Raw genomic sequence first — 27,140 nt, 5'->3', positions numbered from 1 at the left:
TTGCTCTTAAAGAGTTAAATTTCTAAAGCCTGCCAGTGCTACAACAGCTGGGAAATTTAGCATTATGATTTATCATTTCTTTTCTATATTAGCATTTCCGTTTTGGAAAACACAGGAGTGGATTATTTCGTTTACGCTTTTACTGTGGTTGAAACTTTAGGAAAACCAATTGATTATACAGTTGTATCTGGCAATGAAAAAGGTGAGTGCTATTTCCCTTATGAGTTAAAATAGCTAAGATAATGAAATAACCTGTCATTTGTGTGGCTGATGTTGCTATATGTAAATGAGGAGATGGAGAGGAAGGATTAAAACTTGTGTCATTTTTTTAAAAAATGAAAGTACGCAAAGAATTTCTTTCAGAGCTCTTCAGCATGGGCTTTGTTAATCTTCTTTGGCTAAAGAGGTGGTGGTAACTTGCCAGAAAATGGGTTCCTGTGGTCTTAAGTTAGGATGATTTGCAGGCTGAGGGAGCCAAACCAGAAATTGTTAGCAAGCAGCTTCCTCCCTGCCAATCACTTTTAGTCTATCATTTCCTTGGACTTGCACCTGGCCTCCTTCAGCTTTTGCAGCTGTGATGCAACTCCATTTGCACACACAAAAAAGGAAATAATTAGAAACTGATAGAAAACTTGGAAATCAGTGAAAAAGGAGTTGTGCAACAAGAGGCTGCAATTCTCTTTTCCAAGTATGTTGCTCCTTTACATGTTTAAGGCCTGTTTGGTCTGGGATAGGACCCCAGCTGTGATGCCTTTTGCTGCTCAGCCAGCAGGTGTGTTGCATTTCACATTCTTGAGAGCAGAGGGCCCATGGAAACATCCTAAGAGCAGCTAAGACACAAGAGGTAGGAGGGATACAAGTGAAATGGTAGCTATAACAACCATTTGTGCATGTTTTTCCTTTCAGGTCATTTTAGATTGGATCCGAAAAGTGGTCAGCTGAGAACAGCAATTAATTTGAACTATGAGGAAGTTTCTCAATATGTGATTTTAATTGAAGCAAGTGAAAATCTCTCATCTGCTGCAGAAGTCCAGCGTTCGGGTAACTTTTTGATTTGAAGAACATTCCAACTTAAATCAGGGGCAATGAACACATCTGTATTTGCAACCCAATATAGGAATCGTGATTCTCTTTAACTGAAAAGTCTGATGAGAAAGATGAAAAGCTGAAGCTCAAGGTTGTGCAGAGAAAAGCAGCAGCCTTCCTCCAAGGGTGCAAACCCTCACAGGGTCCTACTGTGGTCTCAGAAAAGAATATAATAGCTGGGCATTGGACTCCTCAGCAGGAGCTGGAGGAACCTGCCCGTCCCTTGCCTGGTACAGCACAGGCAGCTGGAGAGGGCTGACAGAGGAGCAGTGCTGTCACCTTTTGCCTTGACCTGCCTGCTCTCCCTGAAGCCCCAGGAGGAGTGAGACAGAGCTCCTCTGGGCGCATCCCAGCCCTCCTGCGTTCCCTTTCTTCTCCCTCTTCCTCACGTGCAGCAGAGATACTGCTGCAAAGCCACAGCCTGACCACCCGGCCTTTGAAAGCTGTGCTTTGCTGGTGTTTGTTGTTGCAGTTAACTTGTGGGTTTTTTTTAACAGGTCTGTTTGCTCAAAATGTGGCAATGCTGACAATCTCAGTGCAGGATGTAAATGAAGAGCCAGCATTTTTGAATAATGCCTACTCTGCTCAGATACTGAACTCTGTGCCGTACAAGTACCCGGTTATTACAGTTCAGGTAGAGTATCTTTCTGTGCTCTTCGTGAGGACAGAAATCTTTCGAAAGATTGGGATTTCTTCCACAGTTAAACTGGGTTAAAGGAGCTGTTAAATCTGCTCTTGAAAGCTTGAGACAGATTCTGCCCCTCATCCAGATTTAACATAATGCTGGCGAAGGATGGGGTGTTTAGGGAACTAAACTGGTCCATACCTGTCCTACCAGTGGGTCTGTCAGAAGAGCTATACAGTCTGTTCTGACTCCTGCCGTTGTAATGGATTACACACTGCACAGGTTACCGTTCTCTCTTTGGCACCGTTAACCGCTTTGCTATCTATCAGACCCAAGTGGGAAATGAATTACAAAATGGAGCAGTTCTCATCTTTTTCTAAGTCTGGTGTTATCCCTCAGTTCTAGCCTGCTCCTTTTATGTTTGCAGCTGTAGAATCCTCCAGACTTTATGCTAAATGTATTTCCCCTTTTATACCCATGGTCTGATCCTGATAGTTGGTGTCCCGCTTTGTTTAGTGCAAAGAGAAAAATATGACAGCACTATCCTAGAACACTCCAGTCTCACAAATAGAAACTGCACAGTTTTATGACTGAAAAGCAATGTGCAACCCAAAAGCCACAAGCTGATTTCACAAATCACCTTTTTTTTAAACCCAGGCCACAGATCCAGATTCAGGAGACAACGGACTTCTGCTGTACAGCTTAGTGAATAATCAAAAGAATGTATTTGACATCGATGAAAACACAGGGCAGATTTTTACAGTTTCTGTAGCAGGAAAGACTGGAACATTTTATCTGGAAGTCCAAGCTGCAGACCAAGGCACAAGAAGACTCACAGCCCAGACAACAGTCAACGTAAGGAAGACTCCTATTTATAGTCCTGATTTGCTTCCATGTCAAAACTCGGTATACAAGAAGGACTAGGTTTGGTAATGACAAAAAAAAAATTTCTTAATACCATACAGTGAGACTGTCAGATACACCAGTATTTATTACATACTTTCAGGCCAGAAATACGAGGTTGCCATTTCCATTGACATATGAAAATATGTTGGCATGAAGACTGACTTTTAGAGGACAATTATTTTATATCAGAGGTTTTGGTTTTTTTGGGTTTTTTTTGTGGTTGGATTTTTTTTTTGAAAGTCTATCTACAAGAGGTACAAATGCTTTAGAAAACCTTACATGCAATTTATTTTTTTATTAGGTAACCATTCACTCCAGTTCCAGTAACAACATTGTGGTGGTGGTACTTAGTCAGAAGATCAATGTTGTTGAAAGAAACATTGCTGAAGTAAAAAGGTATTTTTGAAACTGTGAACCTTATTCTGATATAATATCTAATGACAAACTTAGAGTCCCTTTGAGATAGGTGCCTGACAGCCTACAGGGGAGGTGATACAGCCAGTGCTCATGAAAAGCTAGGCCTTCAACTTGATGTAGTTCAGAATAATTTCAGGGAATTCACAGGAATCCACCAGTTTTTATCTGGTAAGGCTTTGGCCTGAGCTGACACACTTCAAAGAGATCATTGGACTAGACGATTTCGAGAGGTCTCTTCCCACCTCAATGTTTCTGTGATTTTTAACAGCCTAGGGTAAAGTTTTTTGTGGATAGTAGGCTCGAGATACAAATGTGGAGACAGACGGGATAGAAGCCACAAACCAAACCCACCTTTGCTACAAATGAAAAATCCCCTTGTAGCACAGCAGCAGAGCTTCTCAAGGAGGTCTCAGCCCTACGGTGCTAGGGCATTAGCTAGTGATGTGTGGATGGCCACACTACAATTAAAAACATATTTTGGCCTTTTTGGCATGTTAATGAAGACACAAGATCTTTGGTTGGATTATACATAAACATCTATTTACATTGGAAATATTGAGTCCTGTGCTTTTGAGGGGAAATCACTTTGAAGGATGGAAAAATGAGTTTGTGACGTTGACGCTATTATGGCACCGGTTTCTTGTTGGTAAAAATTAAATGGAAACCCTAGAGCTGCTCTGTCACTTTCTTTGAAGCAGCTGGTACTGACTGCTATCAGAATGAAGGATTAACTGGGCCAATGGTCTGATCCAGCGTGAAAATCTCTCTGTGGAAAAGGAGGAGAAAACAATGAGGATTATGAGACTGAATTTCCCTCCTCCCCACCTTTATTTTTTTATAAATACGGGCAGTGATACCTACGGAGTATTATAAACAGTAATGTCAAGCATGAAATGAGCCATATGTTGCTTTGAAAAGCATGACTAAATATATGGTTATGGTTATGAAATCTAGGTATAAGGGTTTGCTAACCCTTCCTTTCTCTAATTAATTGTTCAGTTATGCTAATGGCACCTATCTAAGAATTTTCAGGCTACGTACAAAAGTTGTATAGCATCCACTAATGAAAAGTGTCTTTGCTTACCAGTCAGAGACAAGGACTGGATTTTTTTTTTTCCTCTGCTACTCACTCACTCAACGATATTGGGCAAATAGCTGAATTCCTTTGCTGATGATGATCCTGCATTTTTACTTGCTTACATTAAAATACTCAGTATCTGCAAAGTGTTGTGTTAAATACTACTTTTCTGTCATTTAATTTCCAGAGTAAAAGAATTTGTCATTGCCCAATTAATTTAAAACGTTTTCTTAATCTGATGGCAGGGTCCTGGAAAATAAACTCGCATGGAATGTATACATCGTTGATGTTTATTCCAATGAGTTTGAAAGAAAAGCAAGAAGCAGCACTGATGTAACCTATGTAAAAATTATTGCTTTTGATAAGGCAAACCAGGAAGTATCTGCAGAAGATGTAAAGAGGTCTGTATGGCACAGTCTGTCTTCTGGGTGTCAGAGCTATGCAGCTAGGTTTTGTTTCCCTTAAAATTATTAGTGCCTTGGACTGGACAGGTTTAGATTGAGTAACAGTTTATCTGAGACTTATCTCAAGGCTTAAATGGACTTTTTAGAATTCAGAAAGCTTTCATTATGTACTGAAAGGTAATCTTCAGGGTTTGTCAAAAACATGAATAAGGCTGTTTAATCGTGCAAAATTTATTTAAAAGTCAGTTTTAAAGAAAACTGAAGCAGAAAGAATATCATTAAAAGGGATATCGACTTCACTTCAGAATTGCAGAATGTTGATTCAAAACTTACATTTTACGTGTATTTTACATTTGTTTCATACCATGACAGTGGTATGAATGCGTATTCTCATAAAGGCTCTATGAAGGGCAGCTGCTATTTAAACACACGATTTCTAGACTCAACACCTCTCTTAAACTAGTAATCGTTTGTGGCTGATATTACTAATGGGGTCTGCGGTCACGGGAAGCACTCTCCATGGGTGAACCTTTTCCTCTGAGGAAAGCGCTACTGGTTATCTGTAAGACTCTATGCGGCTGCCTTGATGTGGATTTAGAGGATACTGACCTCTCAAGTTCCACTTTCCAAGCTTTGCAGCATTGTAGTTCAGAAGCACCAGGGCTGGTTACTAGAAAACAGAGATTTTCCCGAATGAAAGACATGACAATTCTGAACCTTCGGGAAAGGTCTTGGTGGACCAGGGGAGTGGCAGTCTGTTATTTTCTTCACTACTCTTCAAGCCAAAATGAAGGTCTGATAAATCATCAGCATTTTACTCTTCTATCTTCAGAAAACTTAGGGAGCAGAAGAGTAACATTGAGATAGAACTGGAGGAAATATTTTCAACGCCTGTTACTGCTGCCATAGAAGAGGCTCCTGCAGACTCAGCAACTCCTGAACTCATTGCAACGATTGTGCTCAGCGTTCTGCTAGCCTGCACCCTCGTAGCCTTCCTGGTATACGTACTTTTTACTCTAAAAAGGAAAAGGTACAAATAGTTTTACTTTAACAATGTAATTTAGACTTACAACTAAGAAGTTTGCTTTAAATGTTGACTTGAAAAATACTCACCTGGCTAAATTACTGATATTTGCATGGAGTATTGCCTAAGATTTGCTATAAATCAAAATGCCTGGCATTGTACTGTAGATATCAGACGTGCTACGCGTAACTGAAAGTTGGTTTCGTCTTGCGTTTGTCGCACAGCAACAGCAGAAACAAATACTTTTAAAAACAGAGAAATGTGGATAGCAGAAATTTTCACTGTGAAGGGGGGCACGAGTAGCTGTAATATACCCAGATAAGTCTCCTCTAACCCCATGACTGCTGAAATCAAGGGCCGTCTTGCTGCCAACTTCAGTGGCAGCAGGACCATATAGTTGAGGAAAAATACATTTCCAAGAGGGCAGTGGGTATGTGCCCTGTTACCATTAATATGAAATCTAACAATTGTGCGGAAAAATAGGAAATGGTCCAGAATAATCCCCAGAACAGTACGGAAAATAAATGTTGTGTATTAAACTTATGTCACAAATACTTCATGTTCTGTTTTTAAAACAACAGAAGGCCAATGTTCAAAAAAAATTAACCATTTCAATGTATTTATTATTTGCAGAAAGTATAGGCAACAGTATTTGGTGAAGCAGCAAGCTGAAATTATGGAGGGTATTGATAATCCGTGTGCAACTGACAAAAGCGGAAGTCTGAACAGCTTAAAGAAACTAGAGCACACGAATAACGTGTAAGTAGAATGCTGATATCACAAATTTATAAAAAATAGTGTATCAAAAGATGTGGTTCTAGTTTATTCTGGTAACATAGGATTTTCCTTGTATCTTTCATTAGTGTATAGGTTGATTTTTAAGAACCCTTACACTTGTAAATTAAAAACTCTACACTTGAAGGAAGCTAATAGCTTTTAATCTTGTATCGAAATGACAAGGGCAAATCCCTACTTACTCTTTAGCAAATTGTTAAGCCTCATGCAGAAAAAAAACCCCTTCAGGATACAAGAAGCTACTTAACGTTCCCCTGGGTAGAATCCCAGTAATTTTGAGATCAGTGTACGTGCTGCTCTCAGTTTTAGAGAGGCTAAGATTTTTGTCACTTAACTATTTGCAAGCTCAAGGTGTTACGAATTCTCTTAACTCTCTTTCAGGAAAATGGAAATAATAGCGTTTAGCAACATGGAAGACACCAAAGGAGGTGATGCTGACAAAGACGTAATTCAGGCCAATGAAACACGCAATTACCTGGAGACGCTACTGTTAGATTGCAACAGTGAACATGAAGAAAATGTAGCATCTGAAAAAGCTGCTGAACCTAGAAATGTAGATGCCCAGCCCACTGCAGAATTCAGGACAAAACAGGTAATTAGCTTTTCAGTCGCAAAGAATGGAGTGAAAGATATTTTATCATTACTCATCAAATAACTGAAAGAATTGTCAAAAAAAGCTGGTGGTGGAACAAAAAAACCCCCCAACTTCGGTGAAGTAATGAAAAATCTTTGAGGAGGGGCTGTTTGTCCCTGCTTAGAAAGAGGAGAAGGACTTTGTGATCCAGAAATGATGACTCTCTCCCATCTTTTACAGAATGTGTACAGTAAAGGGTACGCATGTGCTGCTCCTAAAACTTGCAGCCTTAAAAACAACGCTTTCTTTGTAAGCTGCAGAGACAGAATATCTATATATCAAAGTTATATGACTTCTGCTTAGAATTTGTCCGTGCTCTACCATTTGTAGCTTTCTGCCCCATCTGCGTTATGTTTTCTTGCAGGATTACTTTCTGACAGATACAAATCAAGAGTCAGCTCTTTCCGTAACACCCGATCCCACAATGCCTGCCCCTGAAAAAGAACTGAAAGGAGTAAAATTTTCAGAAGTGGCTATTATTTTGGATGCAGAGCCTGAAGATGATGAGCCTGAAGATGATGAGCCTGAAGATGATGAGCCTGATGATCACGATGTCTTTTTTCATCAATAAGAATGCTTGATGAAGAAAACTTTTAGGAAAACCACAATGACACTCATTGGAACAGTACAGGATTAAATGAGCAATAGGAATATGGGAATGCTATCCAGATTTTAATTCCTGCCGCTCCTGTTGTTTGTGCTGTAAGAGACGGACAAGAAAGAAAATCAGCACTAGATTCGAAGGGCTGCAGAACGGCTGTAATGCAAGGTTACTTTCCTAGCTGCAGTGCTACCTGACAGCGCGTTTCCTTTCTTACGGCGTGTGTAAAGCGGCAAGACAATAAAACCGATTCCAAATGTGATGCCTTGTCGTTATTTTAGACGAAGTGTTTCTCGGACATCAATTTGCTGTTCTTTCGCGCAAAACTCACCGTGGCGCGGTGAGTTTTTGAAAACGAGTGGCTAATGTTCTCTAGCTGTCCGGTGCCCTTCCTCCCACCAGGATGCAGCGGAGCCGCCGCTCAGCGCCCTGCGGCGAGGCTCTGGCCCCGGGCCCCGCACCGCCCCGCACCGCCTGCCTTCCCCAGGAGGGGCCGAGGCGCCGGATTCTACGCCCGCCGCCGCGACTCGCCGCCGGAGGAGGAGCAGGCGACCGGCCCGCAACAAGTGAGAGGGGGTGCCGGCAGCGGGGTGGGGGGGGGCTGCCGCCTGCGGGGCGCGGCCGGCGGCTCCCTCCTTCCCTCCCCGCGGAGGGGGGTGGGGGGGAGGAAGGGCGGCGCGGCCTCGCCTTCCTCCTCCTCCGGCGGGGAGCGAGGAACGGGGGAGGGGAAGTTTCTGGCACCTTCTGGCTGGGTCGCCGGCGGGCGGAAGCGGTTGGGCTGCCGGCGGAGGCGGGCGCTGCGGCGGCGGGGCCGGGCGGGAGCGGGCCGGGGCAGCGCCATGGCCAAGTGGGGGCAGGGGGACCCGCGCTGGATCGTGGAGGAGCGCGCGGACGCCACCAACGTCAACAACTGGCACTGGTGAGGGGCGGCGCGCGGCGCGGCCGTTGGGGCGGCGCGCGCGGGGGCTGCGTGAGGCGCCTGAGGAGAAGGGGCTGCCTCGGGGTCTCTGTGCGCGGAGGGGGGGGGGGGGGGGGGGGAACGACGAAGGGGCGCCCGCCGGCTCGGCCGGCGCTTAACGGCCCCGCCTCCCGGCCCAGGACGGAGCGGGACGCGACCGGCTGGTCGAAAAGCAAGCTGAAGGAGGTGCTGGTGGGGCTGGTGGTGGAGGGCGAGGCCGGGCGCTGCGAGATCAGCGACCTGAAGCACGTGGAAGGCGAAGCGTCCTGCAACAGCCGCAAAGGGAAGCTCATCTTCTTCTACGAGTGGAACCTGCGCCTCAGCTGGAGAGGTACGGGGGCGGGGGGGCACCTGGCTGCGGGGCGGCCCGCGGCAGCCGCGCCGGGCGGTGGGTGAGGCCCTGCCGGCGCTGCCTTGCCCGGGCTCCGCGGAGGCGTTTGTCACGGGCTAGCGGCGCTTCCTCTGGTTCAGGCCACCGCTGGCAGCGAGGAGGCACCCGGCCTGCGGTGGGAGAGACTCCCTCCGGGCTTGCCTAGCCTTTCCCGGGTGAAAGGAGCGCGGGGACCGGCGGTCCGGCATGTTTCCAGCCGTGGCCCCAGCTTTCATGGGAAGATGTCCGTTGATAGGGGTTGCCTTCCAGTTTATCGTGGTCTTTGCGAAGCTGGCTTTGCTGATTTGCTCTGCGAGATCGGGAGTGATCACTTTGGAAAGGGAACTCTCGTTTGGGTTGGAAAAACAGGAATATTTTAGTGAACTACAGCGAATCAAAATTGCAGGCAGATTGCAGGAGACACGTGGGCCTGAACTGTAATAAATGCTTATTTTAAAATAATCTTGAAACCCTAGCTTCTTTTTTCCCCCCTTCACCCAATTTTTTTTTTGTATCACACACGTTTCTTAGCATTATTTTAATAGCATATCAGCACAGCGTTACTTATTTCGCTTTGCGAGAAGTAAATATTTCTGTTGTGGTGAGGTACGTATTGCTTACAACAGTGTGCTTGAATTGTTTTAGTTTCCCAGTGTGTGCAAATTACATCTGTGTGCTTCGTGCATGTTGACAGCAGGAGACAGGAGAAACTAAGGGGTGTAAAAGTGCAGATGTTTCAAAAAATTCAGTGTCGTTTACATTGAGGATAATGAATTACATGAGGAAAAAAACTGTTTAGTGGGAATAAGGAAACTAGAAAGAATTCTGGATTATTTGGGATAACGAGCTGCATTTTTGTTGTGCTGCATCTGCTCGCAACCCCAGCTCCTAGAGATTCATCCTCTGCTGTGCTTGTCCCATGGCAGCTCTTTTATTTGCAGACCAACCTCATAACGTATCTTCTGGTAGCATCAAGGAATTCTTTCCATTTATTAGACACCTAAAACTTGATGGCAAACTGTGGACCATCTCTTGCATTGGAGTAAGAACGAGGAAGAGCTGATAAAAAGTGCCTGCATGAGAACTTGTACATGGATGTCATAATGCTAAATGACAGGTTGTTCCTCCCCAAAACACTCTACTTATTTCTCAGGCCTTGGTTGTTACTGTAGGAGGTGGGAATACCAAGGGCCATACTTAATTTTTCCCTCTTAATTCCTGTGCCCCAAAACAGGACTGTGGTCTCTGGATCAGTGTTTCAGGTAACGCTGTTGGCTGCTCCAGTGGGCTGTCTGCGTTTTGCGCTTCTCCTTTTCATGGTGCCCTTTCCCACGCAGTTCTTCGTGACTGTGTTTTTCCTGGTTTGGCTGTCTGGGACTTCAATGTTTTCTTCGATGCTGAGATCGGTGCTTGTATTTGAACAGATTTGGCATGGCGGTCTGCTCCCACAATAATAGGGGACTTAAAGAAGTACTGTTATTTGTTTTTGTTAGCATTGGTAGTTAACTATGTTTTGGTTAATGGTACAAGTGTGTTATAAACTAAGAACATACTTAAAATTGTGATCTCAGTGTTAACAGGAAGGCAAACATACTCTGCTGTGCAGTTTATATCAGTAGAGTTTAAATAATTGTTATCAGCTTTCTGCTGTTTTGGGTCTTTTTAGATAAGCTAAAATCATCTAAGTTTTAAAGGCTGGTTAGTTTGTTGTTTTTTTTGTTTCATTTCAGTGTATAAAGCTTAGAAGTAGACAGACACAGTATTTTGTTTGTATTTCTATGCAAATGCTTTCTAAATTCTTTTTCCTCTGCTAGGTCTGTATGCTTTTCAGTGTTTAGACAACTCTAATTTGCATTAGGTGCTTAGCTCAGTTCAGTGTTGCACTGAGCAGATAATGTCTTTGAGAGCTTAGTTTTAAAGGAGTTTGCTGCTACGCAGTGAAATCCTGAAAGAGCTGGGGCTGATGATTTTTTTTTTCTTAATTTGATAGCCATGATATTGCGTGTTTTCTGAGAGTTAGAAATGAGGGTTCAGACTGAAGTGCTAAAACCACTAATTGCTGTGATTATTTCCTTCTACAAGTCTTCTAGGATAACTAGTAATTTAAGCTATGATTAAAATCTGGATACATAAGAACAAGATTATATAAATCCTGAAATTTGCAGCCTGTTTGAAAGTCCGATGTGGGAAAAACATTGCCCTTAGCAATTTAGATTACAGAGCAACAAGGAAGTGAGGAACTAAGGGTGCTTAAGGGCACTAAAATTGAGCAAAACGGCTGTTCTTTCTCTGGTGTTTGAAGACGTAATGAGGATTTCAATGGATTATTTACCTTGTGATGGAAGCTTTATGAAAACTGGTATGTCCTTTTAAAACGTAGGTACTTCAATAGTGGGTTTATAGGTAGGTCTTTCTGAGACATGTGCTTTCGTGATTGATTTTCTAAAATACAGGATTGGCAGGAAACAAATCATTTATTCTTAGGTCTGTTATTGGAATCCCATGGGATTCAAACAAATAATTTGATTGTTTGGTAAAAAGGTAGTAGTTTTGCTTCCATTTCAGTGATACTAAAAATGCAAAGCCTTACCAACGTTCTGCCTGTGTAATGTTGACCAACCAGCTGTGGTTGTTAACTGATTGGACGTTGCTGTCCGGCACAGATACCACCTGCATTAATCCCTTAGGCAAGCAATTTTTTGAAGGGGGGGGGGGAATCTATTTACTGTTTTTATGAATTTAAATTTGTTGCCTGGTCTGTATTATTTGGGAATCTTTAAGAGTTGTGAAAATTGTTAATAAAATCAGCTGAGTGGATAGAAGTGAGGTTTGTGTTTCGCTCCTAAAAACTTTTTTCTGCATGGTTGCACTTCCTTTTTGGGGAGAGGAGCTGAAAATAAGATTTGCTTTACTACCTGCAAAGACAACATTACGTGGTTTTGCCTGTACTGGTCCTGGAGCTGGAAGAAAGCAGTAAAGAGAAAACTGAGATGGCTGCATGTGATTTGTGTTGGGCCCAGACGTGTTTTAGCGGTGTAATTACGTAGTTCACATGGCTTCGTACTAACAGGTTCTCCTGGGAGACTTTGAGAAGCCCAAGAGAGGTCTTCTAGTTTAGCCTTTCGCTGTGTGGACGTGGTTGTCTACTTCTGGACTAACAGACTTTGCATACTGCGCTATGCTTCATTGACTTTGCTCCCGGCTACGGCGGGAGCTTTGCGCTGTACTCCGCTTTGTGTTACTAACTGTCATTCCCTCTTTTTCATGCTAAGAAACGTGGGAGTGTTTGTTCGTGTGCTTTACTGTCACCGTGACCCGTAGCACGTTAGGTTGTATCTGTGCACAGTGCCCCCCTGTAGCGTGGTGGTCGTTTCGGGGTAGTAATTAAAAATAACGAAAGGAGAGTGATGTTAAGTAGTAGCTGGATCTAGCTAGCTCCTTTGAATGTGAGAGAATCCAAAGAAATATTATGTCTGCCTTTGGGATAATTCCCCTTCTGCAGTCATGCTTAACACTGGGTTGTTTGTATTTTGGAATATTGCTGATAGGACTGCGTATGTTTTGACAACTAAGCTGATACAACAGTATGAAGATAACTGGGTTTGGGGCAGAACTGTATGTTTCCGCTATTGCTTGCCAAAGAGATTTTAACATGATCTAAGTAGTGAATAAATTTAAATACCAATGCTTTTGCAAGGCAAGGGGGAAGAGTCCTCAGTGGGAACAAAAAAAAGCCTCAGACCTTAAATTCAATCTTTTCACAGTAAGGTCTGAGGTAAAGGAGTACAGTACAGGTTTGTATCCCACAACATGTTTCTAGAGCCGTGTGGGTGAGTGACGGCGGGCCTTTGCCCAGAAAGATGCAGAAGCGGAGCGTAATTTCTGTTTTTGCAAAGTTGTCCTGACATCTACAGCGATTACTGGCAGTTCGTGGTAAAGCTACTAAGAGTACTAACAATTGTTCTAAAAAATTTGCACGTGAAGTTTCATATTTTTAAAAAATTTCAATTGTATACCTGTCCGTTATACATGCATACATACATTTTATGGTGACGTGCCTATATGGTGGGAGCTTTTCAGATACTCAGAAGGAATAGCTAGAATTCTAGGGAGCTTCTGAGTAAAGGGTAGACAAGTTGAGAGGAGGAGGGTTATTTTTCCCCTGCCCCCTTTTAGACTCACATTCTGTGTTGGCAGGTGTAAGTTGTTGCAAGTGGAGAGCACTAGGACAGTCGACAACTAAAGGTGAGCGCAGTGGCAGAACGGTAGCGCAAACTGCACTTAGTGAGATGTGCCTGCGTGCATGTACGTGTCTTCATGCATCTCTACAGGGAAATACCGTTCTGAGAATAGTTTACTGTGAAAGTACTGTGACACGTTTGAGACTTTTGGTTGCTATTCAGTTCCTTTAAATTAGATTCTAGGCGACTTGCTTCAAGTAACACTTTTGTACAGCTAATTTCCAAGATAAAACTCTTGCTATGGGGGAAATAGTTTTTAATAATGCATTTAAGAATTCATTATGTTAATACAGGTACAGTGAAAGAGTCTGGTGAGAAACATAAGGGATCTGTTGAAATTCCTAACCTGTCAGAAGAAAATGAGGTAGATGATACAGAGGTAGGTGTGAAATACTGATATGGCTATATAGGTTCAGAATTCTTAAATAAAGCATTAATCAACGTATAGGCATCGTATTTTGATTTCTCCTCTGATTAAGTGGGATAATTACACTTGGATAGTTTATTTAATGTTTTCATTTTTTTATACTTGGAATAATGACTTATTTCTGTTCCCAAATTTACCTACTAGGAATGTGCACAATTTTCTTTGCTAATTATTGTTTGTGACGATATACTAACTACAAATTTGAGAAGAACTCTGCTTGTTGTAGTCTTTAAATAAACTTCCCCCCGCAAAAAAACCCCCTAAGAACTTAAGGAATCTCCTTGTTGGTTGTATAGCACTTGGTACTGTGGCTTCCACAGATTCCTCAACTTCTGCTGTGTAGTAGGCAACTCTGTTTGTACTTGCTGAACCTGACTAAGCTACCGTGGAGATGAGATACTACATTTATTTAAGTCAAAACCCAAGAGGACTTATTTTTAGTAAAGGTAGGATAAACTGAGAAGATAATGAACTTGAAATTGCAGCTGTCCTCTGAACATAGTAAAGCCAAAATACTTTCCTTTGTTGCCAGAACCCAAAAGGCTCATGTTTAGATGCCTCTTAGATCTTGTAATTTTTCTATTTCTAGATAAACGTTAGCAAAAAGAAAGGGGAGGGCGATGTTCTGAAGGACCTCATGAGAACTGAAGGAACCACAAAAGTCAGAGAGGCCCTGAGAGATTATCTGAAAGCACTTAAAACAGGTAATTCAAACCAGCATGATTGGTATGTTTTTGTGCAGTCGTCTTTCTTGAATAGATTGGCTATATGTTGACAAGTCCTAGGGTTTTATTTTTTTAGTTTTTAATTGTTACCAGCTGAGATGAAGTAAGTTAGTCCTACCAGTCAAAACCTTTATTGCTATCAAACACGGCAGTGTCCAGAAGTTTCTGTAGCGACACAGGCTGTATTGTGTTACACTTACTGACCACAGAGATCACTGCAAGACCTGCAGGCTGACTGGTTGGCTAGCAAAACAACGCCCTACCCCTCCGCTTGTTGTTTCTCTGCTGTACCGTTCAGAAGTTCTTGGGAGATGGTGCATTCCTTCATGGGCAGATGGTACTCGCTTTGGGTCAGGTAACTCTGAAAAGCCTGTGTTTTTAAGGAAAATTGCTGTTAGGCTCTGTTGCTAATAAAAACATATGGGCAGGGTGGGGAAACTGGATTGGAGTTGCGTGTCCCATTCTGTGCTCCCGTTCTCCACAGTTTTGGCCAGCAATTTCCGTTACACGTGTAAATGTCAGGTGGTTGTACAGCTCAATTTCATACTGAAGAGTGCTTTTCTTTACCGCAGAGTTTACCTTGGGAATGATTCTGCCAACAAAAGCTGCTCTTGGTCAGGAGCTGGCCGCTGAGCAAAAACCAAGTGGGACCACTGTGCAAGTAGGTTGGCTTTAAGTGTTGTACCAATGTAGTATTACTGTAAGTGTAGTCCCTATAGATTTTGCTATGGTAACAATTGCATATTCCTGTGATGACCTGCAAAAGTGAAAGCCTTTGGGGTGGAACTGCCTCCTCATTGCTGTGATTGGGGCCTGTAATACAGAAGTGACCCGTCACGGAGCCTGGGCATGGGTCTGCCAGGTGGGGAGGAGGATAGCAGTGTGTACGTATGTACCCCTTAATGCTTTGTTCTGTAACAGCTCTACCTTCGGCAAGGTGAAGCTGGAATTCACCTGCACGGATCGCTTCCCCCAGTCTGGAGTTAGCTTCAGGTGTCTTTGGAGCAAATCACACACTCATAACTTTGTCACTTACTTAGTGAATACTGATGAATAATACCCTCAGATAAATATGGAAGTAGAATGTATAATTAATGTATATTCACAACACAGTGTGTTTAAGATTGCGCAGGTAACAACAATGCTGCCGTTCCAGAACTTTTAAGTGTTCGATCTTGCAATCATTCATGTGAATATTGTTTACTTTACAGGATTCCGTTTCACCACAGTCTTTGGATATAGTTGGTGTAAAAATTCCAACAGTGAAGATACTTATGAGGGAAATATTCAACTCTCCAGCAGAGGAACTTTATAGCATCTTCACAACTAAGGAAGTAAGTGATACTTTCAGTAGGCAATATAACTTCATGCGGATGCCGTTGTGTAGTAACAAATGTGTCCCACTCATAGTGATAATACTCCTTACGTACATTACATGGAGAAGTGTGATTGTCCAGAAACTGAAGGCTTCATGAGCTACCCTTTTCTTGTAACGTCACTAAGTATTTGTAATTCTGATTGTCATTGTTTGCTCTGCAAGTTTGGCTGAATAGCTTCACCTTTTAAGCCACTGAGGAACTGCAGTGGTGAAAATGCAAAAGGAGTTGACGGTTGCTGAGGCAGTGTGTCAGTTTGGGCTCCGACTGACCAAGGAACAAAGGCTAGGGTAGCTGACCTCGTTGACAGGTGGTCAACTTCTTGCGACAGCGATCAGGAAGCACTAGAAGGTGGCTGTGGGATCATTCCACTTTTACCTTTTTAATGAGAGCTTATTAGGGTAGCTTAGACCTCTTTTTTTTGCCAGTTGTTACCTTAATAGGAAGAGAAGCCAACTAACCAAAGTGAAGTTGCATCTTTATGTAGTTTGTATGCCGCTCAGTCACGCGCTCCTTTGCCAGTTAGCAAAAGCATCGCTTTTTTAATGGAAGTACTTGCCATTCAGGAGCCTGACATGCTCAGTAATGGCACTGTTGTTACCCACAGCTTACAGGTTAATTAGATTAACCATTGGATATGATGATACTGTTGCTTAGAGGGTATGAAATACAACGGTACTAATTTGGGTCTCGTGTCCTTCAAAAGAGCCTGGGCTGGTATCAGAGACATTAAACTAGAATCCCACCACTACCACTGGGAAACAGTAACGGCTCTCAGCAGTTCTGTTGCACCTTCCTAGAGCTGCCGCTCTGTCTCCCTCATTTCTAAAGCTAGTATCAGCCAGACCCGTGCTTTGTCTGTGCCCCTTGCACGTGGTTATAGAGTCTTCACTGGTCTTTGTGTTTACCACCACAGGCTTCTCAGCATGTATAGTCTCGTTCTGTCACCTCACTGGCCCCTGCGAGTACCACAGACTTCAGTGGAGTGCCGTGTAAAATGGAAGTGCTTAAAGACTCTTACGTGTATTACAGTTTAGTTAACTTCTTCCATCTCATTTTTGCAGCAAACCCTCCTTCTCTCATAACGTGGCACATTACATATCAGTTTAGGTGTGTAGTTAACTGATGTGTGCTGTATGCTTGCTTTTCTAGATGGTACAGAAGTTTTCTAAATGTCCTGCTGTGATTGAAGCCGAGAAAGGAGGCAAACTTCAGATGTTTGATGGTTGTGTCAGCGGTGAATACGCAGAATTGGTAAAAAGCTCCTACTTTGCACTTTAAAAATGGGGGGTGGAGCGGTGTCAGCTTCTTCTCTGAGCTAAAAAGTAGCAAGCATTTCTGACATTTCAGCTTCACTAATACATATTCAGTGCCTCTACTGCAGAGCCAAAACATTGCAATTATGTTTTGTGATTTTTCTTCACCATCAAAAGAGCAGGCACTGACTACACCTAATTACCTGCACTGGGGGAGAAAAGTCTCAGCCCCATCCCTTTTTACTAGGAGGAGTGAGAAAGCAGCTTTAAGGTTTATCTCCCAGATCTGTATCACTACTTCTTGTAACTGGAGAAATGAGCTCTCTTCTAATTCAAGGCAAATGCTACATTTTCCCCAACTGAATGCTTTTGCAAATAGAAGGGAAAAATTGGTAATTAGAGCTCAGCTCCATTTTTGAAGCCTCTGAAGATCATTTTCACAGTTGCTAAAGCTTAGACTTGGTCTCTGAATGTCCACCCAACTGACGGGCACTAAGTATCACTGACAATTGGGCAGCTTCTAAAAAAGCAGAGCCTTGGAAAACCGGGTTCTCGGTTCAAGCCAATGAAATGCTTGTTCACTCCAGAAAGGGCTCAGTCTGGAAACACACACTGGAGAACTGTTGCACCTGAGGTTGGCTTCAGTGGTGACATCCCAGTATGGAAGCTGAGGGAAGTCAGTGCAATGAGATAAGGAACTATTTAGATTAAACAGTCGACATAGAAACTTAATGGCTTAGTGAAAACAATAAGCCTGGTTTAGAACAAACTTCAGCTGACTTACTTAATGGTATGGTGAAGCACATGAACTGGTGGCAGGCTGTAAATCATTTTTACACGATACTGCCTAATGTGTACATTAAAGCAGGCTGGATTGTGCAACAGAAAATCACGGGCATACTCTGCGTCATGCCTAGAAATTTCAGAGGTAAAAACATGGCTCCTACTTGTGCCCATTTCAAGGTCTGCAAGAAAACTACTGTTTCATGTTTAGTAACTAATCTGCCTGGCCTTTTCCATAGAGGAATGTAGCAAGCAGAGCCCTTGATGAAAAGACTTTGTTTAAAAAAAACCCCCAACAAAGCCCCATCTTTGTACTGTTTACTTGCATGTGTCTACTATTACATAAGATAATGCTCCTCTCCCTGTTTTTCAGGGGATAATTAGCATCAAGTAGTCATAGTGTGAATTACCTCAAATGCTAATGAGGAGAACCTTCTTATCTTCATACAGGTCCCAAGCCAAAGAATTGTCCTGAAGTGGAGGTGTAGGAACTGGCCTGAGGGTGAGTCTTTTTGAGGGCCTCTAACAGAGGCTACACTTTGCAGGGAGAAGAAACAAACATGACACTTGACAGCCTTGCTAACTGGAAACTCCCTTAGTCTGCATTCTTTGGAGAACGGCCTGATATCCATAGCAGTTGTCAACTGTGAAAACAGGCTTCACTCAGACACAGGCAAAAGCAGATACGAAATTAGCAACAACAACTGTAATCCTTTAAAAAACGCTTTATTGAAATGTCTTATTTTCTTCCTTCAGAACATTACGCAACGGTGGCCTTGAATTTCAAGGATATGGCTGCTCAAACGGAACTGCAGTTAGAGTGCAAAGGAGTTCCTGTCTCTAACGAAGATAGTACAAGACAATGTTGGAAGAAGCAGTATTTTGAAGAAATACATATTTTACTGCAGCAATCCCAAGACAACCTGGAATGATGACAGCGCTGTAGTTTTGTTAGGGCATTATTTTTTATACTTGGTTAACAGTTGTTTTTTTTTTTTAAAAAGTAATTTATTTGTGGGAAGAATAAAGACCCACTTCTATAATACTGTATATAATTTAAGCATTATTTATGGATTTTTAGTGAAGGAGGTGGTGAGTAAGTCAGACTGCGTATATAAACGGCTTTACTTGGGGAAACTGATCTCTGTTCTGCTTGCCTGCAACTTAACTTCAGAGAGTAATTCTGATTCAGCTGCAGTAAAGTACTACTGTCATAGGTAGGTAAGCTACATGAAGCAATAGGAAGCATTTGCAGTGCTTTAATATTCGGTGTAGAGTGCAAAATTAAATCCCTCTAGGAGATGGGGTGCCCATCAGAGGTGAACTGAAAGGGATTATAAAACTGCTAATACATTAGATCTTTCAAGAAATGTGGGGGATCTAGTTTACAGCCTCTTTAAATACTTCTTAAGATTGCTTTAACTGCAGACTGAATTTGTTTCTAACTCCGTAGATGGTTTTAGGGAAAGATAATTAGCAACGTCATGTAATTCGGGTTGGTAGGACGGTTACCGCTGTTAAGTCTGCATGCACTGTACTCCCTTACTTGACCTCAGTGTGAAATTTATTTTGGGAGAAACAAATAGTAATAGCGCTTTCCTCTTGCAATTCTGTAAACCTTCCACTTCAATGATTTATGGCCCTCTGCAATTCTGTAGCTCAAATTATAGTGAGCAACTGTTTGTTAGAGAAATTTGACAGGAGAGCAGTTGGGACACTGAAAGTAAAGAATTGTTACTCTTTAATTAAACCACACTGAGGTTAGCAAGGATAACTTAATTCTCAAATGCTTTATAGAAAGTGTATTAAGTATGCAATTTGAAACAAATTGACCGAAAAAGGGCAAGCTGCCTTTGGAAAACACAGTTGGCTCAATAAAACATGTGATTTTACATGCAGTTTATCTTCTCCATTAACTGATACTGCCAAACTAAATGAATTTGTAGAGAAGTTAAGTCCTATGTATTTTATTTTTACAGGACAACATACGGCAACCTTACCACAGATAAACTTACATCAGGCAGAAGATAAAGATGTGCCGCTCTTTTCTGCAGGCGAGGTTTTCCCTGAAAAGTTTGCAGTCAGTTATCCCCTTTGAATTTAGGTGAGGTTTGCTGTTGTAACAAGAACACACGCCTCACAGCGACAGGACAGATGCACAGGCTGGTTGGTTACCAAGTGTTGCGCTGCTTGTGTTTTAGGTGTCCAGACAGAGGGTGGAGAACAGCCCCTTGAGAAATGTCATGTTTCAGCATCATCCTTTTTCTGAGTGCTCAAAATTTAGTTACCTTTTTTGATAAATATTCAAGGACAAAGAGCCTAACATTTTGAATACAAAAATGATTTTCAGCTAGAGTATTGGTTGACAAAGGGGCAACCTTTAAATAAAAATAGAAAATCTAGGTTTGAAACAGAGATCAGGCTATAAGCAGTTTTGTGTGTAGATGACCCATGAGATTCTGGGACATTTAGTATCTGAGAGTAGGCTCTTTCATACATCTCATTACAAAGTTCTTCAAACAGAGTATCCTACAGCCCTAGTACTTCTCTGAGAAGTATGCCTCACCAGTTTTCCCTCCCGACTAAAAAACCCCTTCCATCTTAGGGTCACAAGTGCCTGCTACTTCTGTGTTTTGCTAGTCTGAATTTTCTTGTCTCCTTCCACTAGCAGGAGTAATCAACTGGGCCAATTGCCAATCCGTCCGTGTTAAAAAAGAAGCAACTTACTTGCGTTTCCAGTGTTGCACAGCCAAAACCTCCAGAAAACTCTCTGCAGCTGCTGCTGGGAGGTCCAAGAGTGTGCAAGGAGGAACAGCCCCAGCCAGCCCTCACTTCCTCTTTAAGGAAAGGGTAGTGAACTGAAGGTGACAGGTCGTCTTTAGCATCATGGTTCTTGTTCCCTCGTGCCTGCACAGCTGTAAGTCTGATGATACATACAAGCTTTCCTAAGTTAAAACGTGAAGTACCTACCTTTTCATCCTGCTAGTAGGCCAGCTTGGCGTAAGAAATGGGCAGCCAGCTTTCACACCCACAAACAGCCCCTGCCCTTACAGTCAGAAAAAGGACATTTTTTTTCTTTTTGCTTCACTAGGACTCCTGCACTGCTCCCATCTTCGCTGTAACTGCTGGAACTTAGCTGACATTAGTACTGGATTGCTGACCTGAAAATTCAATTTTTACACACAGTTATTTTGGAATTGAGAAAAATCAGAGAGAAGTTCATTTTACCTGTCACAGGCAGCCTTCAGGAGAATTTCTAGCGCTGGCAGCCAGCCGTAGCATAACGGGGACGAGCATCATCGAAGAGAGGCAAACCCATTTATTCTTGAGTGCTAAAATTTTTCACATTCCTCATAGACTCTCCAGGAGTTTAATAAACCCCAAGAATGTTAAACGACTTGTTATCCTCAGCCCTTGAGCTGGATGGAGCGGTGTTAGGAATTACATATCATTTAGTAACGGTACAATGATAATGATATAGTATCATACAGAATCATGCATAATGAAATGATAGTATCATAAAAGTAGTTTGTTTTCTAAGTGAGTCTCTGTGAAGAGTTCCCCATCCTAAAATTTTCCCAATATAACAAGAGAAAACAGCAGGAGTGGAGACACATGTAGAGACTTTGTAGGGAATATGCACAAATTTATTGGAATTCATGTGTTTCCAGGAGACTAATGAGCACAGAAGACATTCCAGGGAGAGCGAGCAGTATGGCAGGAGAGACGAAACAGAAACGGGAGAAGATAGTTTTGCTTGTGATGTAGCACTTTCATCACGTAGTAAGATTCTGTACAACCACCTGGTCTCTGAGAAAGCCAAAAGGAAAAATAATTAAATATGGAAGGCAGGATTTGTAAGACTATAGCCAAAAATCAGCACAGAGGATGGTCTTAACAGTGTGAGTCCAGGAGGCAGAGGCTGGCGGTTAGGGACTATGCACAGGGAGGACAGTGGAAAGTTATTTTAAAAGCTTAGTTTTGAGGGGGTTAAATGGGAGGTAATACATAAAAATTAAATGAGAGGTACGATGAGCCGTGGAAGAGATTAAAAGCTTTAAGAGACTGAGGAAGCCAGTTAAAAATGAGGTTTTCAAAGCCAAGGATGAGAAAACATTCTTGAAGGCAAAGAAATCCAAACTAGAAAACAGATTCAAAGTAAAAGAAGGGGAATGCTTATGGAAGAAATCATGACTTGGAGAACATGGAAAATGAGGGACACAGAGGAAGATAATGACACAGGTGCAAACGAGGACACAGAAGAGGAGACCAGTTTGTGCAGGTACTGCTTACTTCTGTTTAAAAAACCAGGATACTGGGGAAAAAAGTCCCGGTAAAAATTGCAGGCATACTCAGCTTAAGGGGGAAAGTGGAAGGTAACGTAAGGGAAGAGCAGTAAGAGCAATGATGCTTCCAGTAATCTTGACACAACTTTTGAGCAAAATAATAGAAAAGCTAGTATTAAATTCAGTCAGTTTAGAACTACAGGGTAATCACTTAATTAAAGCTAATCAACATGTTTTTTTAATACCTTGTCAAATTTGGTTTAGCTTTTCGAAGAGGTTGCAAGGGGAACTGCTGGCCTAACGCAGCTTGTACGTAACGATGCGTGTCTTAACTACATAAAGGTACTTTGCTTAGAGAGCCAGCAAACCCAAACATCACTGAAACGTACCACAAAATTGAAACTTCTTCATTAATGGAAAATGGTTATCAAATAAATGGACTTCTAGTGGGATTCTAAATGGCCGGTTATCTAGTTGTGAAAAAATTGACAATAAAATACAAAAGTACTACTAATAGCATTTAGAAATTACGTATACAGGTCTGTAGGGGAAAACATCCTAAGAACAATGTGAAGGACCTAGTCAGTGACCAGCTGAACACAGAAGGGCTGATGTTGATCTGGGAGGACAGAAGAGGAAGAAGGGTGTATTACTTGTGTATCGTTTATGAAATTGTTATTAAATACTGTTCCTGTTTGGTCTACACTTCAGAAAGGGGGTTCACAATAATGAGAAAAAAACATCACAAAAGACAGAATCCCACCTCTTTAGTAAGAGAATTACGGTGTGATCTCATCCTGTACGAGAAGCTAAAGCCAACAAAGTGCAGCAGCTGAAAGGTGACGTCAGACAACATACCAAAAATCGGATTTACATTTTTAATAAGAGTAATTAACTGAGACTACTCACCAAAGGGTTCTAATGGCTGCCTCATCTCTTGAAGATTTTTAGATCGATAGGCGAGTGTCTCCCTAAAGACATCTTAACCCAACCATTAGTAGGCTTGGTAGAAGACTTGATGGATGAATTCTGATATTCATTATGTAGAAGTTTTGAGTAGAAGCTCTCGATGATTTCTCTGAAGGTACAATCTGTGGAGAAGCTGATCAGAAAGGGTAATATAATTATTCCTAAAGAGAGTGAAAACATAATTACTTCATGTCTGAATAATGAAGAGACCAGCTTAAGCCCTCACCAGCATCAATACAGTGTCTGTAAATGCAGGAATAAAAGTGCTAATAAAGGGGAATATAAAGTCTAAACTTTAAAGACAGAAATGTTTAATTACAGAAGGTTAAAAAAAATGAGAGTAGATTGAAAGAGTAAGAAGAGTCACAAAAGCATCACATAATAGAACTGCAGAGAAGCAAGTGATGCTACACTACATTAAATGGTAGACAGAATGAAGGAATTTGGAAGAAAAGGGACCAAGACAGATGTGTTAGGAAGACAACAGAAAAACAAATGAGCTAAGCAACTGGAAAATGAAGCTGAAAGTGGAGTTTAATCAGATCTTAAAACCAGTATCATTGACAGTCCAAAAGATCACATAGGAAATGGATATTGCTCAGAAATAACAGGAGGAAATGTGACAGGGAAAGGTGATAAAGTCATTCCATCATTTCGGGGGGTGGAGAAGTTGTCAAAGCGATGGAGTGGGCCCCAGGGCAGCACGGGTAGAGGGAAAAAAAGGAAGGAAGTCTGCAAATGGTGCAGGAGAAATAGACGACTAACACAGGGTAAAGTTAGGGCGATGAAAAGTTCCACTGGCTTCTACCACCACTTCATGTTCTAACGGAGGGGGGAAAGAAATAAACAACCAGCAATCCCTCTCAACTGTGTGACGGAACACTCATGCAAAGTAAACCAGAAAAGGCCCGAGATTTACATCAGTTCTATACATTTGAGCATCACTTCTCTCTGCAGCTGTTCCAATTTTGAAGTTGTCTTTGATGAGAAATCCAAAGACTGAAGCAACATATTATAAACAAATGAAAAGTCATCACAATCAGTTTAATGAAGTGCACAGAATAGCAATTGATCATGTCAATAAAAATAAAACAATTAATTTTACATCAAGTGTGCTTTATTTCCTCCACAGGTATTCTGTTAAATAAAGCACCATATATATACTGCCAGGCCACAGCTAAAGAGAGGATTCTTTACAGAATCAAATTTCTTGTGGTTGTTTAGTATACAAGTAAACTTAATTTTGATAATAAGAACCACAGCGATCTGAGGCAATCTGCCTCTATTATAAGGTACAAAACTGGCACAGAGGACACCATATTATACACAGTAAAAATGCCATAAGTTTAAATTACATCATCCAGGGCAAGGAGGCCCTGTTCTCCCAGACAGCCATATTAAATGAAAGCCACTACAGTGAACTCTTAATTACATAAAACATATCCATTATCTGATTGCCCTTTAAGAAAGTGTACGGTAGAGGCAAAAAAAAAAAAAAAAAAAAAAAAAAATCTGGAGTTCTGCCTGACCAAGAATTAAGCATATAAATCTATCTTGCCATTCAAGCAGAGAGCACTGGACAAACTGAAGCACAAAACAGAAATAAGCAAAACTTATACAAACAGCATTTTTGGGGGAAGAAAAAAAACAAAACCCAGACTTAAAAGCAGACATGCTCCATCTAATGTCAAGAAGCAGCTTGGTTTCCTTTTCCAGATATCCTCGTGACCACGTGAATCGTAGACTCAATGGTCCTACACAGGATGTCTAAAATGTCATGCTGCTGCATATGACTAAAAAGTCCTCTGGAATGGCCACAACTGATTGATAAACTAGTTTCAGGGTCCTGGGATGGTAAGGCTTGACCATCACAGCTCCTCAAATCTGCGAGGTCAGATAAAACTGCTGAAATCGATGTGGAAGGAAACTCCGAGTCCTCCTCGGCTCCAATGGAATCCTTGGAAGTCTGCAGGTCTTTAAATTCTTTGCATTCTTCAAATTTCCCGTTTCCTGACTGCTCTTCCGTGTGCTGTGACCGCGTCGCTAACATTATGTCTTCTGAAAATGAAGATGGAACTTCCATTCTGTACTCTTTGACAGAACTGTTCTCAGGGGAAGGAGGATCTTGCTCAGTGCCAGGATCAATGATCGAAGAGTCCCGTGTCTCATTATCTGAAGTGCTTGTTGGGGTCAACGCCTCCCGGGGTTCAGTTTTTGTATCACTGATACAGCTATCTACAGTGTGCTCCTCATCACTGCTGACCCGTCTTCTCTTTACAGGAGTAGCTCCTTCATCGTCTGTAAGAAAAAGGAAAACTCACTCAGGGAAAACGCATTGTTTTCATGCCACACGTCCAAGCGATAGGCCTCTCCTTTCAGATTTTTATCCTTTTCCATATTCAACACAGTACTTCAATAAATACTTTCTTCCTTACAGAACATTCATGTAATTGCCTAGAATTTTCGCTCCATAATAAAATAATATTTCTTGTGTAGCGTTGGGAATTGGAGCCAAGAAGCAGCCCACCATCAGTGGTAAGAAAACAATGTGTTACGTGAAGTTTGTGAAACCTGAGAAGGGTTAGTAAAACTCTTATAGAAGGCAAACCTTTAGTTTTTCTTTCTTTGGCTTCTTGCTCTTGTAATGAGTTCCTCTGTTGTTGACAAGCTCTACATTTGCTTAAAAGCTCTTGTAAAGTTGGAATCAGGGCTGAATTGAGCTGTTTGGGAGTGTGCACTGAAAGCAGCAAGGCAAGTGCTCGGAGGTCCTAAAAAAACAGGAGTAAGCCAACTTAAGCAGCCTTATTTCACACTCTTACTTGATTAACCCTACACACACAGATCTGTGCAATAAGCAGAGGCTTCAACACGTTCTGAACATCCAAAAGATCAAATTCTAAATATACTTACACTACTGAAATTTCCCACTCACTACTAATACGCTGACCTTAATGTAGGTCTGTCCTAAGCAGATGACGGTACTGTGCCGCTCACTGTAAGATGAAATCTCTTGCGGGGTTAGAACATTTCTACCATTAACTCCACTGCTCTTTGCATTACTCGTTTTCCACAATAAGCTGCCCTCCTCCCAGTCTTGTGGTCCCCACCGTCAGCTTGGGAGACCCAGGTACGTATGCTGTGCACGCTGGGAGATGGAATGGAGGATTCTGCACAGCTCAGACTGCTGTTCTGCAAATTTACGACTGTCTTGTTGGCAGGGGTTAACATCTCCAGCCAGACAGTTAAGGTAGCCTCCCGTGCTCTCGCCAGGAGTCCAGCTTATGCACCAAGTAGAGCTAATGATGCCCACCTCTTTAATTGCAGTGGCACTAAAGCGTTTCCACAGAAAATAAGCTGCCTCTTAACTGATGCCGATAGTTGAAGGGCTTAGAAAAGACTCACCCCATTTAAAGTAGAGCTTGCTTTGGAAATTTCAACTCTCTGGTTGCTGAAGTCAGATTCTAAGCTTTGATATTGATTTATTAGATTTGTAATTAGAGTATTGATTAAGTTGGCACAGTTTGCTTCTGAAAACACCTGCCCTTGGACCTGTGAAGAGAACATATTTTTTTTTAAACCACAAAAAAAAAAAAAGGAACTGTGAAAACAGTATCCCAAACTGAAACAGCAAATATGACTGCCTTTCTTGAAATAGAAATTATCGCTAAAAGACCACGTACCTTTAGGAGAAAATGGGTCAGAAAGGTGTATACAATGTTGTTGTTAAGAAAGGTCCTCTCATCCATCAGAATACATTTTATATATTCTGCAAAAACCGGATCTTCACAGAGGAGCTTTACGCAGTTCTTTGACATTGCGGACTGGCGAAGGGAGAGAGAGAACAGTGCAAAGTCATCACGGGAAGTACGGCACTGCGGTAGCGCTGTCTGCAACGGTTATCTTGGCTGGAGACATCTAGCGAGGCCCACTGATGTTCTTAAGTCATACTGGGCCATTCTTACTGATAAAAATATTTCAGGCCTATCAGGTATCAGTAAATTGTACAAATTATTGCCAATTATTAGTTCACATTTTCCTTTTACAAAGTGTACTCTGTAGGAATGCCAGTTTATCACGATCGGTATGTATTTGAAGGGCCGGTGTCTCCTAATCCGTGAGCCAACTACAGGGTCCTCCTGCAGAGGTGCAAAGGCCCCTCCTTGCAGTGGGCACACGACG

General features: G+C 42.0%; 4 protein-coding genes across 17 annotated transcripts in view; 3 read left to right on the top strand and 1 right to left on the bottom strand.

The window, feature by feature from the left end:
• Positions 1 to 1,058, top strand: part of LOC142407576 (protocadherin Fat 4-like) — a 29,483-nt gene extending 28,425 nt beyond the window's left edge. Inside the window, exons 31-32 of the mRNA XM_075497199.1 lie at positions 93 to 202; positions 907 to 1,058. Of these exons, the coding sequence (XP_075353314.1) occupies positions 93 to 202; positions 907 to 1,058 (262 nt within the window). The remainder of the gene's footprint in view (positions 1 to 92; positions 203 to 906) is intronic.
• On the top strand, positions 2 to 7,814 carry LOC142407441 (uncharacterized). The gene is made up of 10 exons (XM_075496956.1): positions 2 to 202; positions 907 to 1,041; positions 1,584 to 1,720; positions 2,369 to 2,566; positions 2,919 to 3,013; positions 4,358 to 4,513; positions 5,349 to 5,546; positions 6,174 to 6,299; positions 6,717 to 6,927; positions 7,334 to 7,814. The coding sequence occupies exons 3-10, from the start codon at positions 1,607 to 1,609 to the stop codon at positions 7,538 to 7,540; spliced, it is 1,305 nt and encodes a 434-aa protein (XP_075353071.1). The 5' UTR covers positions 2 to 202; positions 907 to 1,041; positions 1,584 to 1,606; the 3' UTR covers positions 7,541 to 7,814.
• A 517-nt stretch (positions 7,815 to 8,331) lies between these two features.
• On the top strand, positions 8,332 to 24,614 carry LOC142407442 (activator of 90 kDa heat shock protein ATPase homolog 2-like). 6 transcript variants are annotated; one of them, XR_012774950.1, is made up of 11 exons: positions 8,332 to 8,489; positions 8,669 to 8,859; positions 13,433 to 13,518; positions 14,156 to 14,270; positions 14,864 to 14,952; positions 15,503 to 15,625; positions 16,820 to 16,921; positions 18,157 to 18,208; positions 18,463 to 18,923; positions 19,686 to 21,988; positions 22,936 to 24,614. XR_012774950.1 is itself a non-coding variant. In XM_075496957.1 (9 exons), the coding sequence occupies exons 1-9, from the start codon at positions 8,410 to 8,412 to the stop codon at positions 18,636 to 18,638; spliced, it is 1,014 nt and encodes a 337-aa protein (XP_075353072.1). In that variant the 5' UTR covers positions 8,332 to 8,409; the 3' UTR covers positions 18,639 to 19,604. The 6 variants fall into 6 exon arrangements, 2 of the variants coding, with proteins under 2 accessions (XP_075353072.1, XP_075353074.1); XR_012774948.1 differs by having other exon boundaries at positions 22,532 to 24,614; XR_012774949.1 differs by having other exon boundaries at positions 22,257 to 24,614.
• The window catches only part of USP34 (ubiquitin specific peptidase 34), a 140,977-nt gene continuing 137,823 nt past the window's right edge, over positions 23,987 to 27,140 (bottom strand). For all 9 annotated transcript variants that reach the window (XM_075496947.1, XM_075496951.1, XM_075496948.1 and 6 more), the window contains 4 exons: positions 26,642 to 26,782; positions 26,364 to 26,510; positions 25,570 to 25,729; positions 23,987 to 25,259 (listed from right to left, as the gene is read on the bottom strand). In XM_075496947.1, coding sequence (XP_075353062.1) covers positions 24,649 to 25,259; positions 25,570 to 25,729; positions 26,364 to 26,510; positions 26,642 to 26,782 — 1,059 coding nt within the window. In that variant the 3' untranslated portion in view covers positions 23,987 to 24,648. The remainder of the gene's footprint in view (positions 25,260 to 25,569; positions 25,730 to 26,363; positions 26,511 to 26,641; positions 26,783 to 27,140) is intronic.

Source organism: Mycteria americana, chromosome 3 (genome assembly GCF_035582795.1).
Source record: "Mycteria americana isolate JAX WOST 10 ecotype Jacksonville Zoo and Gardens chromosome 3, USCA_MyAme_1.0, whole genome shotgun sequence".
Taxonomy (NCBI): Eukaryota; Metazoa; Chordata; class Aves; order Ciconiiformes; family Ciconiidae; genus Mycteria; species Mycteria americana.
The sequence above is the reverse complement of the archived record's forward strand: the minus strand, read 5'-3'. Positions and strand labels throughout refer to the sequence as shown.

Excerpts from the sequence above, each read along its gene's own strand:
- LOC142407441 (XM_075496956.1), top strand. The coding sequence starts at position 1,607 with ATGCTGACAATCTCAGTGCAGGATGTAAATGAAGAGCCAGCATTTTTG. Across the intron at positions 1,721-2,368 it reads ACCCGGTTATTACAGTTCAG|GCCACAGATCCAGATTCAGG; the intron begins GTAGAGTATCTT and ends TTTTAAACCCAG. Across the intron at positions 6,300-6,716 it reads CTAGAGCACACGAATAACGT|GAAAATGGAAATAATAGCGT; the intron begins GTAAGTAGAATG and ends ACTCTCTTTCAG.
- LOC142407442 (XM_075496957.1), top strand. The coding sequence starts at position 8,410 with ATGGCCAAGTGGGGGCAGGGGGACCCGCGCTGGATCGTGGAGGAGCGC. Across the intron at positions 14,271-14,863 it reads TCTGAAAGCACTTAAAACAG|AGTTTACCTTGGGAATGATT; the intron begins GTAATTCAAACC and ends TCTTTACCGCAG. Across the intron at positions 18,209-18,462 it reads GTGTAGGAACTGGCCTGAGG|AACATTACGCAACGGTGGCC; the intron begins GTGAGTCTTTTT and ends TTCTTCCTTCAG.